This window comes from Cyanistes caeruleus, chromosome 30 (assembly GCF_971803275.1).
Source record: "Cyanistes caeruleus chromosome 30, bCyaCae1.hap1.1, whole genome shotgun sequence".
Taxonomy (NCBI): domain Eukaryota; kingdom Metazoa; phylum Chordata; class Aves; order Passeriformes; family Paridae; genus Cyanistes; species Cyanistes caeruleus.
This window is the reverse complement of record NC_141730.1, coordinates 3,478,567-3,496,227: the sequence shown is the minus strand read 5'-3', so window position 1 is coordinate 3,496,227 and position 17,661 is coordinate 3,478,567. Positions and strand designations below refer to the sequence as shown.

The 17,661-nt window shown below is 51.8% G+C and overlaps 1 protein-coding gene and 1 long non-coding RNA gene across 3 annotated transcripts; one reads left to right on the top strand and one right to left on the bottom strand.

Annotated features, from left to right (window-relative positions):
- Window positions 1-2,298: 2,298 nt before the first annotated feature.
- On the bottom strand, window positions 2,299-5,985 carry LOC111939589 (uncharacterized). Its single transcript, XM_086866089.1, has 2 exons — window positions 4,358-5,985; window positions 2,299-3,808 (listed from the first exon to the last, which is right to left on the bottom strand). Exons 1-2 carry the CDS (start codon window positions 4,439-4,441, stop codon window positions 2,642-2,644), a joined length of 1,251 nt encoding a protein of 416 aa, XP_086722215.1. The 5' UTR covers window positions 4,442-5,985; the 3' UTR covers window positions 2,299-2,641.
- Window positions 5,986-6,100: 115 nt separating this feature from the next.
- LOC147648862 (uncharacterized) lies at window positions 6,101-12,684 on the top strand. 2 transcript variants are annotated; one of them, XR_015279862.1, is made up of 2 exons: window positions 6,101-6,212; window positions 7,494-11,116. It is a non-coding gene; the product is annotated as an uncharacterized LOC147648862 (long non-coding RNA). The 2 variants fall into 2 exon arrangements; XR_015279861.1 differs by having other exon boundaries at window positions 6,137-6,212; window positions 7,360-12,684.
- The last annotated feature ends 4,977 nt before the right edge of the window (window positions 12,685-17,661 follow it).

Below are 17,661 nucleotides of genomic sequence, written 5' to 3'. Positions count from 1 at the left end.
AGCACCAATTTATGGCAAAAAAGAGTCTGCCATCACGTCCAGGAGACTCTGACTGTGAGGCTGACGTGGTGGCAGGTGATCCACAGGATCTGCCTCTCCAGGATGTGACCATGACCTCTTGTGACGTTGGGTGTCCCTTCTGGAATTGTCCCCAGGGGAGCATTGTTCTGGTCACCCAATAATAACCAAGAGTTGCCTGCAGGAAGCAACGTCCTCCTTGTGTAAACCCTCAAACATCTCCCCTGAATCAATCATTCATCACATTTTTATCGAGTTTTATTGTTGCCCTGTTGGCCAAGATGACCCCAGTGTTGTAGTTGTAGGAACACGGAATGATTTGGGTTGGAAGAAACCCCAAAAATCACCCAACCCTCCTGGATGGGCAGGGACACCTTCCACTATCCCAGCTTGTTTCAAGCCCCATCCAGCCTGGCCTTGGACACTTCCAAGGGTGGGACACGCATGGAATACCCTGTTCCAGGGCATGGCCACCCTCACGGGGAAGGATTTCTTCCCAATATCCCATCTAAACCCGTCTCTTCTCCAGGCTGAACCACTCTCAGCATTTATGACATTTTTCCCTGCTCTTCAATGCCCTTTAACCCGCACTTGGCTCAGAAATAACATCTGCACAAAGTTCCTTTCGTAGGCCACGCCCCATCCCGTGACGTCTCTGGAAAGATCCGTGGTGGATCCGTGAGTTTGAGCTGCAGGACCTTTGTGAATCTGTTCCTGCAGCTCTTCCAGTGTCAGGGTAAGGGCAGGTCGGATGGAGCTCTGGTCTGGCTGGAGGTGTCCCTGTCCTGCTGGAACGAGATGGTTTTGAACTCCCAACCCCTTCCATGATTCCCTGACTCAAAGATGGGATGAATATTCACAAGATTCCCTAAACAGGAAGAACTTTATAAAATGTTCTGACATGGTGCCTTGTGCCTGGTTTACAATAAACAAAAACCCCTCCTGAAGACCCAAGCAATGTTTTCAGAAGAGTCAAACACGTAGAGAAGATGATTTTAATGCAGATGTCGTGTGTGAAGGTTGGAGGAAGCAAATCAAGCCAGAGCTCCAGGCATTTTCTCCAGACCTGCAATTCCGAGCCGAGTCCCGCATTTTAATAGCAAAGAAAGTCCCAGCCAGGGAAGGAAGGGATGGTTGACTCACGGGTTTGCTATTTTAGGAATGAGCCTTTTAAGTTGAATGCCAACCCCAGCTTTCATTCCTGGGCTCGTAGTCCAGGAACTCACAGGGGAAATGCTCTTCTCCCGTAAAAAATCAACGATTTCAGGGGGTTTCTAAGCTTTTATTTTTGGAAGATGGTGGTGGGAAGAAGATGCTGCCTGCTGTCCAGTGAGTAGTGAATTCCTCTTGGTACCTATTGGAATACCCCTTCTGAGACCAGGGATGGGCTCCTGTGCATCCCACAGCTGTCCACAGCTTCCTCCCGAGGGGCAGCTCCCATCTCTGCTCTGGGGCCGGGGACAGGACCTGAGGGAATGGCTGGAGCTGTGCCAGGGTTGGTCTAGATTGGATATTTCTGGAAAGTTCCTCCCCAGAGGGTGGTGGGGCACTGACCAGGCCCCCCAGGATATGGCCTGAGGCTGCCAGAGCTCCAGGAGTGTTTGGGCACCTCTCTCAGGGACGAGGTGGGATTTTGGAGTGTCTGTGGAAGGGCAGGAGTTGGCCCAGGATCCAACGATCCTGGTGGATCCTTTCCAAGTCAGGATATTTGAGGATTCTCTGATTTATTGAGTGCTGCGTTCTCAACGGTGCAGTTATGCCTCTCTCAGTCCTTGCCCTTTAAGTTTTAATCACTTCAGCTTTCAGTTTTGTAGTAAAACCTGAGCTGAGGTGAATGATCAGGGGAGGCAAGAAGGGATCAAGGAATGGGAAGGACTTCAAAGCTCATCCCGTTCCTCCCCTTGCCATGAGACACCTCCCACCATCCCAGGCCGCTCCCAGCCCCATCCAAATTGGCCTTGGACACTTCCAGGGATCCAGGGGCAGCCACAGCTTGACTGGGCACCCATTCCAGAGGATCAGGAATGCTCCACTTGCTTCAGACATCACCTGGTTTGTGCCAACAGCCCGGAGAGATCTTTGTGTCCCAAATGTTCTGCTGTGCCGCTGGGACACATCCAGGACCTTGGCCAAAGGCACAGAATGTGCCAGAACAAGGACAAACCCTGGGCAAAGTGACAAACCCTGGGCAAAGTGACAAACCCTGGGCAAGGTGACAAACCCTGGGCCAGGTGACAAATTAATGTCAAGGCCATGTAAGAACAACCCAAAGACCAAATGTTGTGTTTTGCTTGATGCTAAATTTTATTGCCTACAAATCAAGAGAGGAAAGGAAGAGTGATCACGGTGACACCGAAGGTTTCCCGAACACCCAAGAGGAGAATTAACACCCCACTAATATCTAATGCCTTATACAATAATGGGTGACAAATTCAGGTTGTACCCAAGGAAGTCAATAATTAAAGACAGTCAACAACTAAAGGACAGAAAGAAGCTGCAGCTTAAGCTGGAGAAGAAGAAGAAGAAGATCGTTGTGAATTGGCTCCATCATGATGAGAAGCAGAAGTAAACGAGCAGCTTTTCACCTCCTCCTGTGGAGCCCTCAGAGCCACCCGGGGTGAGCTCAGCAGCTCTTCTTGAGGCTGGCGCAGCACTGCTGGATGGGGATGCAGGGCGTGCAGTACTTCCTCACCGGGGTGCAGCAAACCATCACGGGCTTCTTCACCACGCAGGAGCAGCAGGACAGGGACCCGCAGGGGCAGCAGCAGGGCCGGGGGACACAGCACACCGACTTCTGGCACACCTTGGTGCAGCACACGGACTGGCACGGGTCACAGCAGGACTGGCACGGGTCACAGCATGGCTTCTGGCATGGGTCACAGCAGGACTGGCACGGGTCACAGCATGGCTTCTGGCACGGGTCACAGCAGGACTGGCACGGGTCACAGCAAGGCTTCTGGCACGGGTCACAGCAGGACTGGCACGGGTCACAGCATGGCTTCTGGCATGGGTCACAACAAGACTGGCATGGGTCACAGCATGGCTTCTGGCATGGGTCACAGCAGGACTGGCACGGGTCACAGCATGGCTTCTGGCACGGGTCACAGCAGACAGTCTGGCATGGGTCACAGCAAGGCTTCTGGCACGGGTCACAGCAGACAGTCTGGCATGGGTCACAGCATGGCTTCTGGCACGGGTCACAGCAGACAGTCTGGCATGGGTCACAGCATGGCTTCTGGCACGGGTCACAGCAGGACTGGCACGGGTCACAGCATGGCTTCTGGCATGGGTCACAGCAGGACTGGCACGGGTCACAGCATGGCTTCTGGCACGGGTCACAGCAGGACTGGCACGGGTCACAGCATGGCTTCTGGCACGGGTCACAGCAGGACTGGCACGGGTCACAGCAAGGCTTCTGGCACGGGTCACAACAAGACTGGCATGGGTCACAGCAAGGCTTCTGGCACGGGTCACAACAAGACTGGCACGGGTCACAGCATGGCTTCTGGCACGGGTCACAACAAGACTGGCACGGGTCACAGCAAGGCTTCTGGCACGGGTCGCAGCAGCAGGATTGCTGGCACGGGGAGCAGCAGACGGTCTTGCAGGGGCTGCAGCAGACAGTCTTGCAGGGGCTGCAGCACACCGTCTTGCAGGGGCTGCAGCACACCGTCTTGCAGGGGCTGCAGCACACGGTCTTGCTCTTCACGACAGAGCAGCATCCCGTGGAACAGCATCCAGTGGAGCACATGGTGTTGGGAGAGGAGCGAAGGGTGGCCGGAGCGAGGACCTGGAACACAAAGGACTCTGAGATCCAACCCATCTTTCCACACTGCCCAGGCCCACATCCCCATCCCGCCTCGTATTTCTTTGCCTTGAGTTGGAAACCCAAGATCCTTGCAGGAATCCAACCAACTCTTGGATCTGTTGCTCTGTCCCAGAGATATTTGAACTCTCCTGGGAAGTGCCCTCACTGTGCTCATCCAGGACGTTCCCTCCCAGAATTTCCACCCTGAGCAGCCAATTTTCCACTCTCTCCACCTTTTCCAAGAGCCAACAGATCAACAGTCTCACAAAAACCTGGATTTCAGAGAGAGCTGCAGACCATGGAACCCTGCAACCGTAGAACGCTAAGACCATGGAACTGTAAAACCTTGGAATCACAAACCCAGGGAATCACAAACCCCCGGAACCACAAATCCACAGAATCAAAGAGCACTTTGGGTCGGAAGACGCCTTTAAAGATCCATCCAGCCCAACGCTCTGCAGACATCAGACACAAAGACACAACCTCAATTCACCCAAAGCCAAATGAGATTCCCTGGTAGGAAACACTCACCGTTCTTGCTGAGAGCTGAAGGTGTGTGAGGAGCAGAGGCACCCGGAGACCTTTTATTGAGGTCGGAATTGTCCTGCCGGACATGAGGTACCCCCCAGCAATCCGTGATTTACGCACTAAGCCTGTACTTATTCACCCAATGGGCCTTCATGTGTTTAGTCTTTGCCTCGTGGCTTTTGACCAACCCCTCAATTTTGGGTTATTATCAATTTGTTGCGTGAATTTTTTACAATTTTTTAATGTCGAGTTAATTCTTGCGGGACGCTTGAAGGGGTTGTTTCTGCTCGCTTTGCATATGGCAAGGCTGCTGCGTGGAGATGATTAATTAACATAAAAATCCTAATTAAAATTCGAGGCGCAGTGGATTCCAGAGGTGTGCAGAAGCTTCTGGACGTCAGTCGCTCCTTGATATGATTTTTAAAATGGAATTGCAGGAAGTGCTTTGTGTCTGAATGCAGAAACGGTGGAGCCCAAAGCCCTTCTCTGGGGACCACCAGAAGGGCAAACCCGGAAAGTTCTGGATATCTCATCCCTCGCTGCCTCATCCCGTCCGTGCATGGGAAAACACATGCCCTTGGAACAGAATCATGGAATATTCCAGGCTGGAAGGGACCACCCAGTCCAACTCCTGGCCCTGCACAACCCCAACAATCCCACCCCGTGCCTGAGGTCGTTGTCCAAACTCTCCTTGAGCTCTGTCAGGCTCAAGGCCTCACCAATATCAGACGTTTTCACTGCAAATTCATTGTGGAAATTTGGAGTTGGTTTGGGGTGAAATCAGAGCCCGCGTTTTCCCGATTCCTCTTTGGTGCATTTAAACAAAATCAAGATGCAAAACCTCTCTGGAAGTTTTGCATCTTGTTTATGCTTGGCATAACTCGATCTGCAAAATTCCTATTCAATTCTTTTCAGATTCCAAGATGCCCTGGAGTAATGGAAGAGCCACCTACGGATGTTAATTCTGGAAAAACTCCGTGCTCAGCTCCCAGTCACCCGCTGGCAGTGATTAATGCCGATGCTAATGATCATGTTGTGATCAGTCATTAATGATGGATGTTAATATCTGTTTTGCATAAAAGCTCCGTGTGATGTCCTGAGCATCTCGAGGATCTCAAATTGAATCACGGCTTTATTAAAAAATGATCTCTCTCCGGTCAGGTGAAATGTTTGGCGTCTGAGGTCACCCCCAGGGGAAGGGCTGCTCCTGCTGGGGGCACCGAAGGACCCCCACATCCCTGGCCACCCCTCCCTCCTGCTGGGGTGAAGGAGGGGAGATTTAGGGGAGATTCATCCAATTCTGGGTGTGGGGGGCACTTCCATCTGACTCCTGGTGGCACCAAGCCCCTGTTCCCCCGCTCTTGATGTTTGGCTACGTCACGTTTTGAACAGCTGGTCCTGCTCCCAAGAATTCACGGTGAACTCACCGCTTCTCCAGGCAAGGTCACCCCGAGGTCAACGGTCCTGCTCCCTCCAAGCTTAATTACTAATTGGCTTCAGCTGTGTTAACGATCTTCAGCCAGGCACTAATTGATTGAAACTCGATCCAGCTGGGCACGAGTGGATCGTCAACAGTCCTACTCCTTCCAAGCTTAATTACTAATTGGCTTCAACTGTGTTAACGATCTTCTGCCAGGCACTAGTTGGTGATTGAAACTCGATCCAGCTGGGCACGAGTGGATTGGTCAACGGTCCTACTCCCTCCAAGCTTAATTACTAATTGGCTTCAGCTGTGTTAACCATCTTGGGCCAAGCACTAATTGATTGACACTCGATCCAGCTGGGCACAAGTGGCTCGGTCAACGGCCAGGGGGGCTTGGGAGGATCTGAGGGACATTCCGGAGCCTGCGGAGAACAGGTAGGGAACTCCAGCGTTGGAAATGTGGGATATCCTGGGCAGGGAGGTGAAGGACGGGGGATGAAAGAGGGGAGGTTTGCCAAAATGAGGCCGTTTCGTGTTGTCTTTGTGAGGATTTGGTGCACGGGTTCATCCGCTGCGCCAAAAAAAAATCCCCACGTGGTGACAGTTGGATGTGAGCACCGGAGGGGTTTAAAGCTCTGCAAGGCGGGTTTGTAGATCCAACAGCGATTTTGCAGAGGAAAATATTCAAATTAGGGCCATAAAATATTTCTCAGTTATGTTTTGCTTTGAGTGCAAGGACTTGTGTGGGTTCTGAAAGACGCCCAGAGGAGCAGAGCTTTTTTATTTCTTTATTTCTTTTAAATTTTTTTGGTTTGGATTGGAGCTCCAGGAAAGCAATCCTTGCCGGGAGACATCTGAGGCAAATTCCTCCCCATTAATCCGGTTTCCTCACAGTTTATCCCGGTTGTAGAATCGTTACTTGAGGTGTCTTTAGCGGAGCAGAAATGTCCCTTTAGGCGACCTGGAGTTCTCTTGCCAAATGTTTGTGGTTCTTCAAGGCCTCCCCACCCTCCCAGGGAACAGTTCCTTCTCCTAAAACTCCTCTCCATCACTCTAAAATAATTTCCCTGCAGTTGGTGAGGAAAAGTCCCTTTCCAGTTTCACTGGGGCCGATCCTGGGAGGGGCTCTGGGGTCTCCAGAGGCTGAACATTCCCAACATTCCCTGGCTCCATAGGGGAAAGGCTCCTTACCGATTTTATGACCCTCTCTGGGTTTGGAAATTAATTAAAATGTGCCATGGTCAGTGATAGAGGAGAAAGTTGGAAGTTGGGGCCGCAAAGTGAAAGTCTCTGCTTGAAGACCAAACCAGCGCTGGGGCCACCAAACCTCAGTAACCCAATTCCCACCTGCGGGGAGGGCAGGAATGAGTAAGAAAATCATTTTTTCCACCCTCGTGTGTGGCTGAGCCACCTCTTAGCAAGGGCAAGAACCCCCAGGCGAGTGAATCATTCCGTGCTCTCTGTCCCAGCTGCAACTTTTCCTTTTTAACCCATTCCTCTCTAATGAGCGTTTTCTCCGTAACCTATAAATAACTAATTCCAATTCCTTATTGACCAACCGGTCTTTTTGTGGCTGTTGCAGCACTCCGCTCATTCCAGGCTGTTTCCCACACCTGGGATGGGTGATGAGGGATGAGTCACGCAGGGGAAACCTTCACTCATTTTACGCTGCAGAAACTGGTTAATTGGGGCTGTTCCATGTTCCAAACCCTGCAGGATTCGGTTTTGTTTTGGTTCCAAAAATAGCAGCGGCTCTGAAAGCAGAAACACGTGGGGAAAACATGAACGCACAGGTCAGGCTGGAAACCCGACCCGCCGACATCTGCTGAGCCCAGGGCAAGGATTTGCTTCCCTCAGGAATTCACCCCATGTGCTCCTCCCAGCCCTGCAGGCGTTTTCCATGGATTTCATGTTTCCTTGGCATTCCTCCGGCTCCAGGGATTAAATTACGGTAGCAAACCCACAAGAAAACAGAGATGCCACCAGACCAGCACGGAATCCCAGAGAAACGAGGTCCCAGAGCACCAAATCCAACCTGTGCCTGATGCCCAGCCCAGGGCACTGAGTGCCACCTCCAGGCTTTCCTTGGACACCTCCAGGGATGGCGACTCCAAACCTCACTGGGCAGCCCCTTCCAAGAACTGACCGCCCATTCCATGGGGAAATTCCTGCTGCTGTCCCACCTGAGCCTCCTGCCAGGGAGGTGTGGAGAGCAAGGTCCCCCCTGAGCCTCCTTTTTCCCAGGCTGAGCCCCTTTCCCAGCTCCCTCGGGAGTTTTCCAGACCTTTCTCCTGCTGCCCCAGCTCTGTTCCACACTCCAGCCCCTCAGTGTCCCTCCTGCCCATCGACCCGGCCTGTCTAATGGGGCAGTGACTGAAAACATCCAGGACTGCTCGTTTTGGCTTGAAACACCGTTTTTATTGTCGTGCTGGAGAACGAAGCAGCAAAGCGAGAAGGGGAACCATTCCCAGCGCTGGCAGAGGAAAGAAAAAACAGCTCAGAGCTCCTTAAACCGAGAGGTTTCACCCTAAAACCGCACCACTCCCGGCAGTTTTAGGAGGCTTTGCTTGGAGAAAAGTGACAAAGCTGCCCAGCCACGAGCACCGGGGTGAGCTGGAACATTCCAAGGCGGGAGCGATCCGGTGCATCCTGGAGCTGGATCCTGCCCTCAGTACTTGGGGTACGACGGTGGCAGCTTGCAGATGTTCTTGGTGACCTGGGGGCAGACCGGGGGGCAATAACGCTGCACCGGGGGGCAATAACGCTGCACCGGGGGGCAATAAGGCTGCATTGGAGGGCAGTAGCGCTGCACGGGGGGGCAGCAGGGCGTCACGTAGCTGAACTTCTGCATGGGCTGCCTCTGGATGGTGTAGTGGCAGGAGGAGCTGGATCCGTGGCAGGAGGAGCGGGACCCGTGGCAGGAGGAGCTGGATCCGTGGCAGGAGGACTCGTAGTCGTGGCAAGACCCGCGGGAGCACATGGTCCTGGAGTTCTGTTTGGAGCAAGGGATCAACGTGGTGAGAGGAGGCTCTGATTTATTTCTTTTACTCCCCATCTTTTCTTTCGAATAATACTTTTTCTTGACACCTCCCATGGACTGTTTCTCTCCTTTTTTCACCTGCCTAACCCGGACCCATGGCCCCCTTGATCGTGCCGGATCTGCTGGGCACTCTCTGGGAATTGTGGTGTGGAATCAGGTCCCTGTGAGTCAATTGGAGCCCCAGGAGCCCACCTGCCACGCCCCAGTTCTGGCAGGGTTTGTGTCCCCCAAGGATCCCTCCAGGGGCTGCACCCTTCTCCCTCCATCTTCCATTCCTCACCCCTCCCTCAGCGCACGCGCTTCCCTAAATCCCACGGGATCCATAAAAACCCCTCGTGGAGGCTTCCTGTCTTGTCAGCGAGAACAGAAATGGTGAAATTGGTCTTACCCTCTTCAGCTGCAGCGAGAAGTTTCTGGAAGCGAAGGCGAGCGACTGCGGAGGATGGGGCTGAGGGACCTTTTATACTCTCCCGAGGTTATCTGGGGTGTGAGGCACCTCCTTGCGATGACACTTTAATTAATTCTGCGTCCAATCCCGCAGATGTTTGCGCTTCCCCTGTTTTTAGGTGTTCCCTCCTTGACGCACCGGGCCCCGTCCTGTCGGTGATTCCTAATGCAGGGATTTTGGGAGGCAGTTCTCTCCCATTTCCTGGAGACTGACACTGATGTGACGGGTGTTAATTAGGGATGAGGGACAACCGGGGATTGCATCAGGCACAGAAAGGTCTCAGAAATGCTGACTCCTGGGGTTGGTCTCCCGCTGGGTGCAGGTGACAGCTCAGGGTTTTAATTCCCCTGTTGTTGAGTGCCAAGAGGAAATGGGATTACTGTCTGCAATTCCCGGGGATGGCACAACGCTGGAAAATCCAGAGGGATCTCCTCGGCTTCCTGGGATGGCAGGAAATAAAATGTTCCTGATTCTTCACTTGTCCCTCGACGTGGCAGATGACTGGGGTGATCCCATCAGGTGGTTCCGCGTGAATCACGCGTTATTAATGTGTAGGATCAGAGAAAAACACCTGACCCTGAGCTCTGTACGAGATTTGAGGATGTTAAATTTTCCCGTTCCTTGGTTTCTCTCTCCTTCTGTGCTCCCTCACATTTTTTTCTGGTCACACTAAAGGATTCGGAGAAGAGGAGCTGAAGTTTGAGCAAATATTGGGACTTGTCTGCTGGAAGTTTGGGCACTCAAGCTGGATTTAGGACCCTGTTTGACTCAGAGTTTGAAGGGTAAGAAAAAAAGCACCCCAAAACCATCTCAGAATCCTTCAGATTCACGGCCTGCTCAGGAAAACGGTATCTCGGAAGAGTTCCCATCCTCTGCTCAGTTTTCCTTCACAGGAATTCTTGTTTTCAGAGGCTCAAAGGCTTTCAGATATTTGAAAATTCGTATCCAAGGTCTGAAATAGCTCAGAGTTAAGTTATGACATATTGAGAGGGAGCTGTGGCCTACTTTTCCCCCTTCCATTTAATTTCCTGGGATCACTGAGGTTGGAAAAGCCCTCCAAGATCATCGAGTCCAATTTTTGGCCATCTCCCCCTTTCCTTTGCTGACGTGTCTTCTGTTCTCAAATGAACGTGGGGATTATTTGCCACCAAACACTGGGGTATTTTCGAAATACAAAGAAATTTGAATTGAAATCCCCTGAAAAAATTACCAAAAAAAAAAAAAAACAATCAAGGAAAAAGGATAAAGGAATTCAAAGGCAACGAGGCAATGAGGCTTTCATGAATTTATTGTTTCCCACACCCAGATGAGTCTGAAACAGAAGCGCAAGACAGAGGAAGATCCCCAACAAAGCAATCATGCCAGGAATAATTAGAAATTTCCCAAATAATTATCAAGAATGACACCATGAATGTTAATTAGGGGAACATTTCATCCCCCCCCAGGATCCCACGGGGTGAAGACCCAGGGATTTCAGCGTGGTCGAGGCGAGCCGAGGTCAGAATGTCCAAGGGAGGAGCCGGTGTCTCCGGTGGCCGGGACTGGATCCTGTTCAGTACTTGGGACACGCCGGTGGCAGGTTGCAGATGTTCTTGGTGACCTGGGAACAGTAGGGGACCTGGGCACAGTAGGTGACAGGGGGACAGTAGGGGACAGGTGGACAACAGGGAACAGGTGGACAATAGGTGACAGGGGGACAGTAGCGCTGCACGGGGGGACAGCAGGGCCTGGTGTAGGTGCATTTCTGCACCGGCTGCCTCTGGAGGTAGTGGCAGGAGGGCTCCGGCTCGTGGCAGGAGGAGCGGGATCTGTGGCAGGAGAACCAGGATCCGTGGCAGGAGGAGCGGGATCTGTGGCAGGAGGACTCGTAGTCGTGGCAGGACCCGCGGGAGCACATTGTCCTGGAGCTGTGGTGGAGCTGGAGGGAAGAGAGAGATGGTCAGGCTGGGACAGCTGCCCCTTGTGCCTTTTCCTTGGCCCCTGTTTGGGACAGGAACAGGAAATGCTGTTTCCCTGTGTTTTGTGGTGTGTGGGACATCGTGACCCATCCTTTTGGAGGACACTCCATGATGGCGCGGCTCTGACGGGAATTTCCCTCCCGAGATGCTCCTGTTGGTTTTTTAAGGCTAAATTTCCTTCTAAAACTGCTCTGACTTGTCTGAGCTCTCTCTGCCTCCATCACCTGCCAGTCAGGGAATGAATTCCTTGCTGGCTCCCAAAGCCTCCCTGCCTTTGCTCCTTCAGTTTTCCCTCTTTTTCTGCCATCCCATCCCTGAGCAAACCCAGCGCTCCTCGTGTGTGTGCAGGCCATCAAAAACAAGGAATTTCTAAGACAAAGGCAAGGCCTAAACACCGAGCTCAGTGAACTTCTGCTGCTCGAGAGTAAATAAATCAAGATAATCCAACTCACCCTTGGCTGGAGGAAGAGGAAGAGCTCGGGGAGCTGGTGCTGAGTGAAGGATGGACGGGGGATGCTGGACTTTTATATCTCCCAAAGGCTTGTCCTGGGAATTAGGCACCTCTTGGCAATGCTGACACAAACCCTCATATTCATATTTATCTCCTGTGTCTTATTTTTATCATTTCCGACTTGACGGAGCCAGGGGGAAAAGAAAAAATGCCAATGATGGCATTTTCCTCAGCACTTTAATAAACAAAGAATTTCCCAATCTGCTTAGAAGGGAATTTTGGAGGCAGCTGCATATTTCCGTGGCAAAAATGAACCTATCCCCACAGTTATTAAGTGATTTGTCGTTGGGCAACCGGGATTGCATCAACTCCGGAGGGTTGACTCCTTCCCCGCGCGCTGCCCCTGGTTCTCCGTGGCAGAGTCACGTTCTGATTGACACAAAAGATGGTAATTAACAGCCACAACTCCCAGGGACTTCATTAGAGGGAGGTCCTGGTGACTACCTCGGAACACCTCGGCTCTGGAGGTGACACCAAAAGGACGTCCCCAGTCCCGATTCTTTCCATTTTCCAACCATCAGCTGTTTCTTTGTTTGTGCCACAACATTTTCCTGTTTATGTTCCTCCTGGATGGAGGGGGATCCTCAGCAGGAAGGGTTTGTGAGAGGGTCTTCCCTCTTGGCAATCTGTTTTCGAACCCGGATTTCTGTGGGGTTCTGTTTTATTTAAGCAGTTTTGTAGTTTTTGTTCATTCCCGCATTTCGCTCTTTGCTTCCACGTTTTTCTCAGAGCATCCCAAGGTTTTAGGACAATAAAATGGGTGATTGTCCCTTTCCTGTGGCTTTTATCCAGGTGAGCACCACAGGAACAACTCGGGGGTCAGGGAATGAGATGAGCTTTAGGGCCTCTCCCAACCTGAACTATTTCACGATTCTATGATTATTTATATTTATTTTGTAAGGCCGTGGTTGAGAAACCCAAAAGCTTTTAATAAAATCTTTTAGAGCCAATCCTTGCTTAGGAAAATCTGAAGTCTCCTGGAAATGATGTAGAAGTTCTTCATCTGGGTGGATAAAACTCCTTTTTTTGGGGGAGTCAATTTGAGTCAATTCTGCGTCAGGCAGGAGGAATTCACGGGATCAGGGAATGGCAGAATGGTTTGGGTTGGAAAGGACATTAAAGAACATCTCATCCAACTCTCAGAGCTATTAATTCAAGCTGAGTCTGGCTGCTGAGCTCTTGGGGAAGCTGATGCAGCCACAGAGCCTGTTCTGGAACCGGTGTCTCGGCTGGACTGGGAGATAAGGAAAGTCTGAGGTTGTCAAAAGTCCAGAGGGATTTCACACTTAAAATAAGCGCCTGCAATTGCCACTGGAAACAGTAATTTGGAGCTCAGTGAAAGAAGGAGGGTTAGGAAAACCGACGAGGTGCTTATTTGCATTTATTAGGCACCACCTCGAAATGTTTTGTGAGTCAGAGGGACAAATGAAGTGTGAGGAGCTGCTGAGGAGGGGACCGAGGTGCTCCAGGTCCCGTCCAGCCTGGACACTCCCAGGGATCCGTGGAATCACCACCCTCCCGGAAACAATTCCTTCTGGATATAAATGTATAAATACGTGTCCTGTATACCAACAGGTGAATAAATACGGTGCAGATGAGCTCCCTGAGCCTCTGGGAAATGCCTCTGGGATCACTGGCTTTTATTATTTTGACATTTTAGGGACGTTTTGTGATCAGTTTGAGGAGGAAAGAGAGAGAAGTGGTGACTAAGAGGTCAGAGGTAACAATTGTTCTGAAGGAAAAAAAAAAGGTCAAAGAATAAACAGACCATAAACCTCTTTTACTTTTGGAAATGAAATTTTATTGTTTTGGAGGCTGTCACATGGGTGAAAAGCAGCAGGAATCACTCCCAGCCTTATGGAAAGCAACCTGAGCTGGGTCTTGCCTGCGGAGCAAATTAAACCGAATAGGAGCAAAACCAGGAACCAAATTCTAATAGCAGATGAAGAATTCAAGGATCAAATCAAAAATGCGAATAAAGAGCCATCGATTGAAGCTTTAGGCAGGGAGAGCACCCAAGGCAGGAGCGATCCGGTGCATCCCGGAGCCGGATCCTGCCCTCAGTACTTGGGGTACGACGGTGGCAGCTTGCAGATGTTCTTGGTGACCTGGGGACAGACCGGGGGGCAATAACGCTGCACCGGGGGGCAGCAGGGCTGCACCGGGGGGCAATAACGCTGCACGGGGGGGCAGCAGGGCGTCACGTAGCTGAACTTCTGCACGGGCTGCCTCTGGATGGTGTAGTGGCAGGAGGGCCCCGGCTGGCAGGAGGAGTGGGACTCATGGCACGAGGTCTCGTGGCTGTGGCAGGACCCGCGGGAGCACATGGTGGGGCAGAGCTGGAGGGAAGAGAGGAGCGGTCACAGCGGGCACGAGCTTATAGACATTTGCTCTGGGATTCCCCATTTTCTTCCTAATTTCCAGTGAAATTCGGGGGTGAGAAAGTGGGGTCAGTGTTGTTGGGAGAAGCTTTAATCCCTCACTAAACACAGAACCTTTTATGGGTGGGACTCGATTTCCAGAGAAAAATTGGTCCAAACATCCATTTCCCAAGAGCCCTCTGTCTCCTCCCGCTTGGAAACCTCCCAGTCCCTTTCCCACAAAACCCTGTGGCTTTCCTGTCTGTATTTTCTACCCTTTCTGTCGTTTTGGTATAAAAAGGCTCTGCTTGAAGCCTTTATTGTCATTTCTTTAATAATTTGCCCTTGTGGGTAACAAGAACTTGGTCTCCGGCACGGCCAAGATCCGGCGGTGAGGAGGGAGCATCCAACACTCCAGTTCTACCCAGACTGGTGGGAAAACATCCAATTCCCTAAAGAAACTCCAGGGAAAGAGGAAAATCGGACTCACCCTTCAGCAGTGGGGATGGAGCTGTTTTGGAGCAGAGCAGCGAGTGAAGGGAGCCGGGATTGGAAACCTTTTATACTTTTCCACAGGGTTATCTGGGACACGAGGCATCCCTAATTACAGATCCCAGCCCATTTCTATCCGCTGTGTTCAGCTTCCCGTGTTCTCCCTTTGATGCTCTGTGCTTCTAGCATTGTAATTATTAATAGCTCATTAATTCCTTCACCTCCCTATGAAGGAGATTGGAAGGAATTTCACGTGAAGTGACGCCAGCCCCGGCACCAATGGATCTGCTCGTGGACAGTGTGGAGCGGGCAGAAGAGGTGATTGTGATCCAGAATTCCTCAGGGTCACGTGGATCCACGTGATCCACCTCCATGTGAAAGAAAAATTACTGATGTTAATCCCTGGGGATTGGGTTCAGGGCAGGAATAATCCAGAGGAATTGCCCAATGGGGCAGGATATCTCAATGAGAGATTTGCATTAGCCCAAATCTGTCCTTTACCTTTAGTGGTAATTCCAAACAATGTGGCCCAGCAAGGACTTCTCCTCCAGGTGCCCACCAAAGCCAAAGGTCACAGGTTCTGCCACCAAACCTGCTCCAGGATGGGTTCCTGTCCATGGGGTCACAGATTCTGCCACCAAACCTGCTCCAGGATGGGTTCCTGTCCATGGGGTCACAGATTCTGCCACCAAACCTGCTCCAGGATGGGTTCCTGTCCATGGGCTGCCACCTCTGTGGATCTCCATCCACCACAACCTGGACAAGCAAACCCGGGGGCTGTTTTAATCTGTGTTTGTGACGTGGTGTTTGGGGCAGCAGTATCAAATCCCAGGACAGGCTGGTTCGAGGTGAACAGAATCCCAGATTTCCAGAATTGTTGATGTTGGAAAAGATCTCCAAGACCACTGAGCCCAACCTTTGGCCAACCCCCACCTTGTCAAGCAGACCAGGGCACTGAGTGCCACATCCAGGCATTCCTTGGACACCTTCAGGACAGCCCAAGTCCTGCTCACCCTCCCAGAGGTGTTTTGGTTGTTTTCTCTTCTGATTTTACTCAGATTTTATTTTTATTTTAGCTGGGACAAAGTGCCGCTGTTGCTGTCCTGAATGATTTCAGGGATGATGAGACGGGGACGAAGCTCAGGAGAGGCATAAACACAACGATGTGATGTAGGAGACACCTCAGAACCTGGGTTTTCCCAATGCCCGGGTACAAGTCATGCCCGTCTGACCCATCAATTACATCTTCTGGTCCCATAAAAGGCAGGAATGTGTCAACATTGGGATGGCACCGGGGATTAGGCGTGAGGCACGAGGGATTTGGGGATGATGCTCTGCTGACTCACCGGGATCCCTCAAACTGCTCCACTCACAGCTGAGCTTCGTTATCCCAGAGCACAGAACGAACCCGTGGACGATTCCCTGCCAGGTTTGGGTCAGGCAGCACTTAAGGGATTTTTGGCCACGTGTGGGAGGGGATTTGCTGTTATGTGAGAGAGGTGAGGAGGGAAAAATGAAAAAAAAAGGGTGTCAGATGGAACTGGGGGATGAAACAGAGATGTCTGAGGTCATGAGAGGGCAAAGCCCCCATTCTCCTGGAGTGGCTCACTGTGGAAGCTTCCAGCTCCGGGAAGGGTGGGATGAGCAGCTGGAGCCGAGCAGCCGCTCCCTGCTTTTGGCTGAGGGGTTTCACCAATGGCCTGGAACACTGTCAGGAAATTATCCACAGATTCTGTGTTTGCACACCTGGCTTGGCTCTGCCTCAGCCGACCTGTGCTTGCTGTGAACAGTGCAAGAGGGAGAGGTTTTCCCTGGAATATTTCTCCGTGGGGATTCAGCACCTTCGCTGCTGTGGCCTTTGTGGGAGGAGGAGGAGGAGGAGGAGGAGGAGGAGGTGGGGACAATTTCCTGCTGGAATTCTGCAACCTTCCCTGCTTCACTCCACAGATGAGTGCGGAGATAACAGAACTCCAGCTCGGGAGAGATTCCCATCTTTCCTTCTGTGAAGTGACACAACCTGGATGGCTCCGGCTCAGCCGGGAGCGTGGGTGAAACCTTGGATTGCTTGGAAAGGATTCATATTCAGAGATTTAATCTTCCCACAAAGGTTTTCAGTCAGAGTCCAGCCCAGCCTGGAGCCTCTCGTCTGGCGGGGTTCCAAGCCCTGTTGGCACAGGTGGGTTTGGCACTGCCGGGGACTGGCACCGCTCCACGTCCCCGTGCCAGGCTGGAGCCGCACCTTCCCGACCCCGACCTTCATCCCTCGCTCCTGCCATCACCGACCTCACACCTGGGACTGAGGCTCCTCGTTATTTTAATCAAGAGCAATAATTAAGCGGGTGCTAATAGTACGTTTTCTTGCTGCTTTCAAAGGTTGGGCACAAAGCCTTGGCTAATTAAATGTCTCGTGCATTACACAGGGTGCTGCTCTCGTCCCACAGAGCCACCGATGCCTGCAGCAATCGGCCTGGTGGGTTCTGGGAGCGAGCCCAGGCACGGCTCTGCTGTGGTGAGAAATCCGGATTTTCATGGACGTTTGTTCATCTGAAATTCCATTTATTTTTTTTTTCATTTCATTCCTTTCGCATCTACAAGAGGGACTCAGAACTTTTATGGTTTAAGTCGGTTTAAACCTGGGGAGGAGCTGGGAATGTTTTTTCTCACTCGAGAGAGATGTTGAGGGGCTGGAGTGCATCCAGGGAAGGAAACAGAGCTGGGGAAGGGGCTGGGGCAGCAGAAGAAGGGTCTGGAAAATTCCTGGGAGAAAAGGAAGCTCAGGGGGGACCTTCTCCCTCTCTCCAACTCCCTGGGAGGAGGCTCAGGTGGGACATCAGGAGCAATTTCCTCGTGGAAGGGGGATCAGACCTTGGAAGGGGCTGCCCAAGGAGGTTTGGAGGTGTCCAGGGAAAGCCTGGAAGCGGCACTCAGTGTCCTGGGCTGGGTGAGAAGGTGGGGATCAGGCACAGCTTGGACTCAAAGGTCTCGGAGAGCTTTTCCAACCTCGTTTACTCTGGGATTTCCTCCAAGGAACACAGACTCTCGATGGGATTTTCAAAGCAGGGAGAGTCCCCTCGC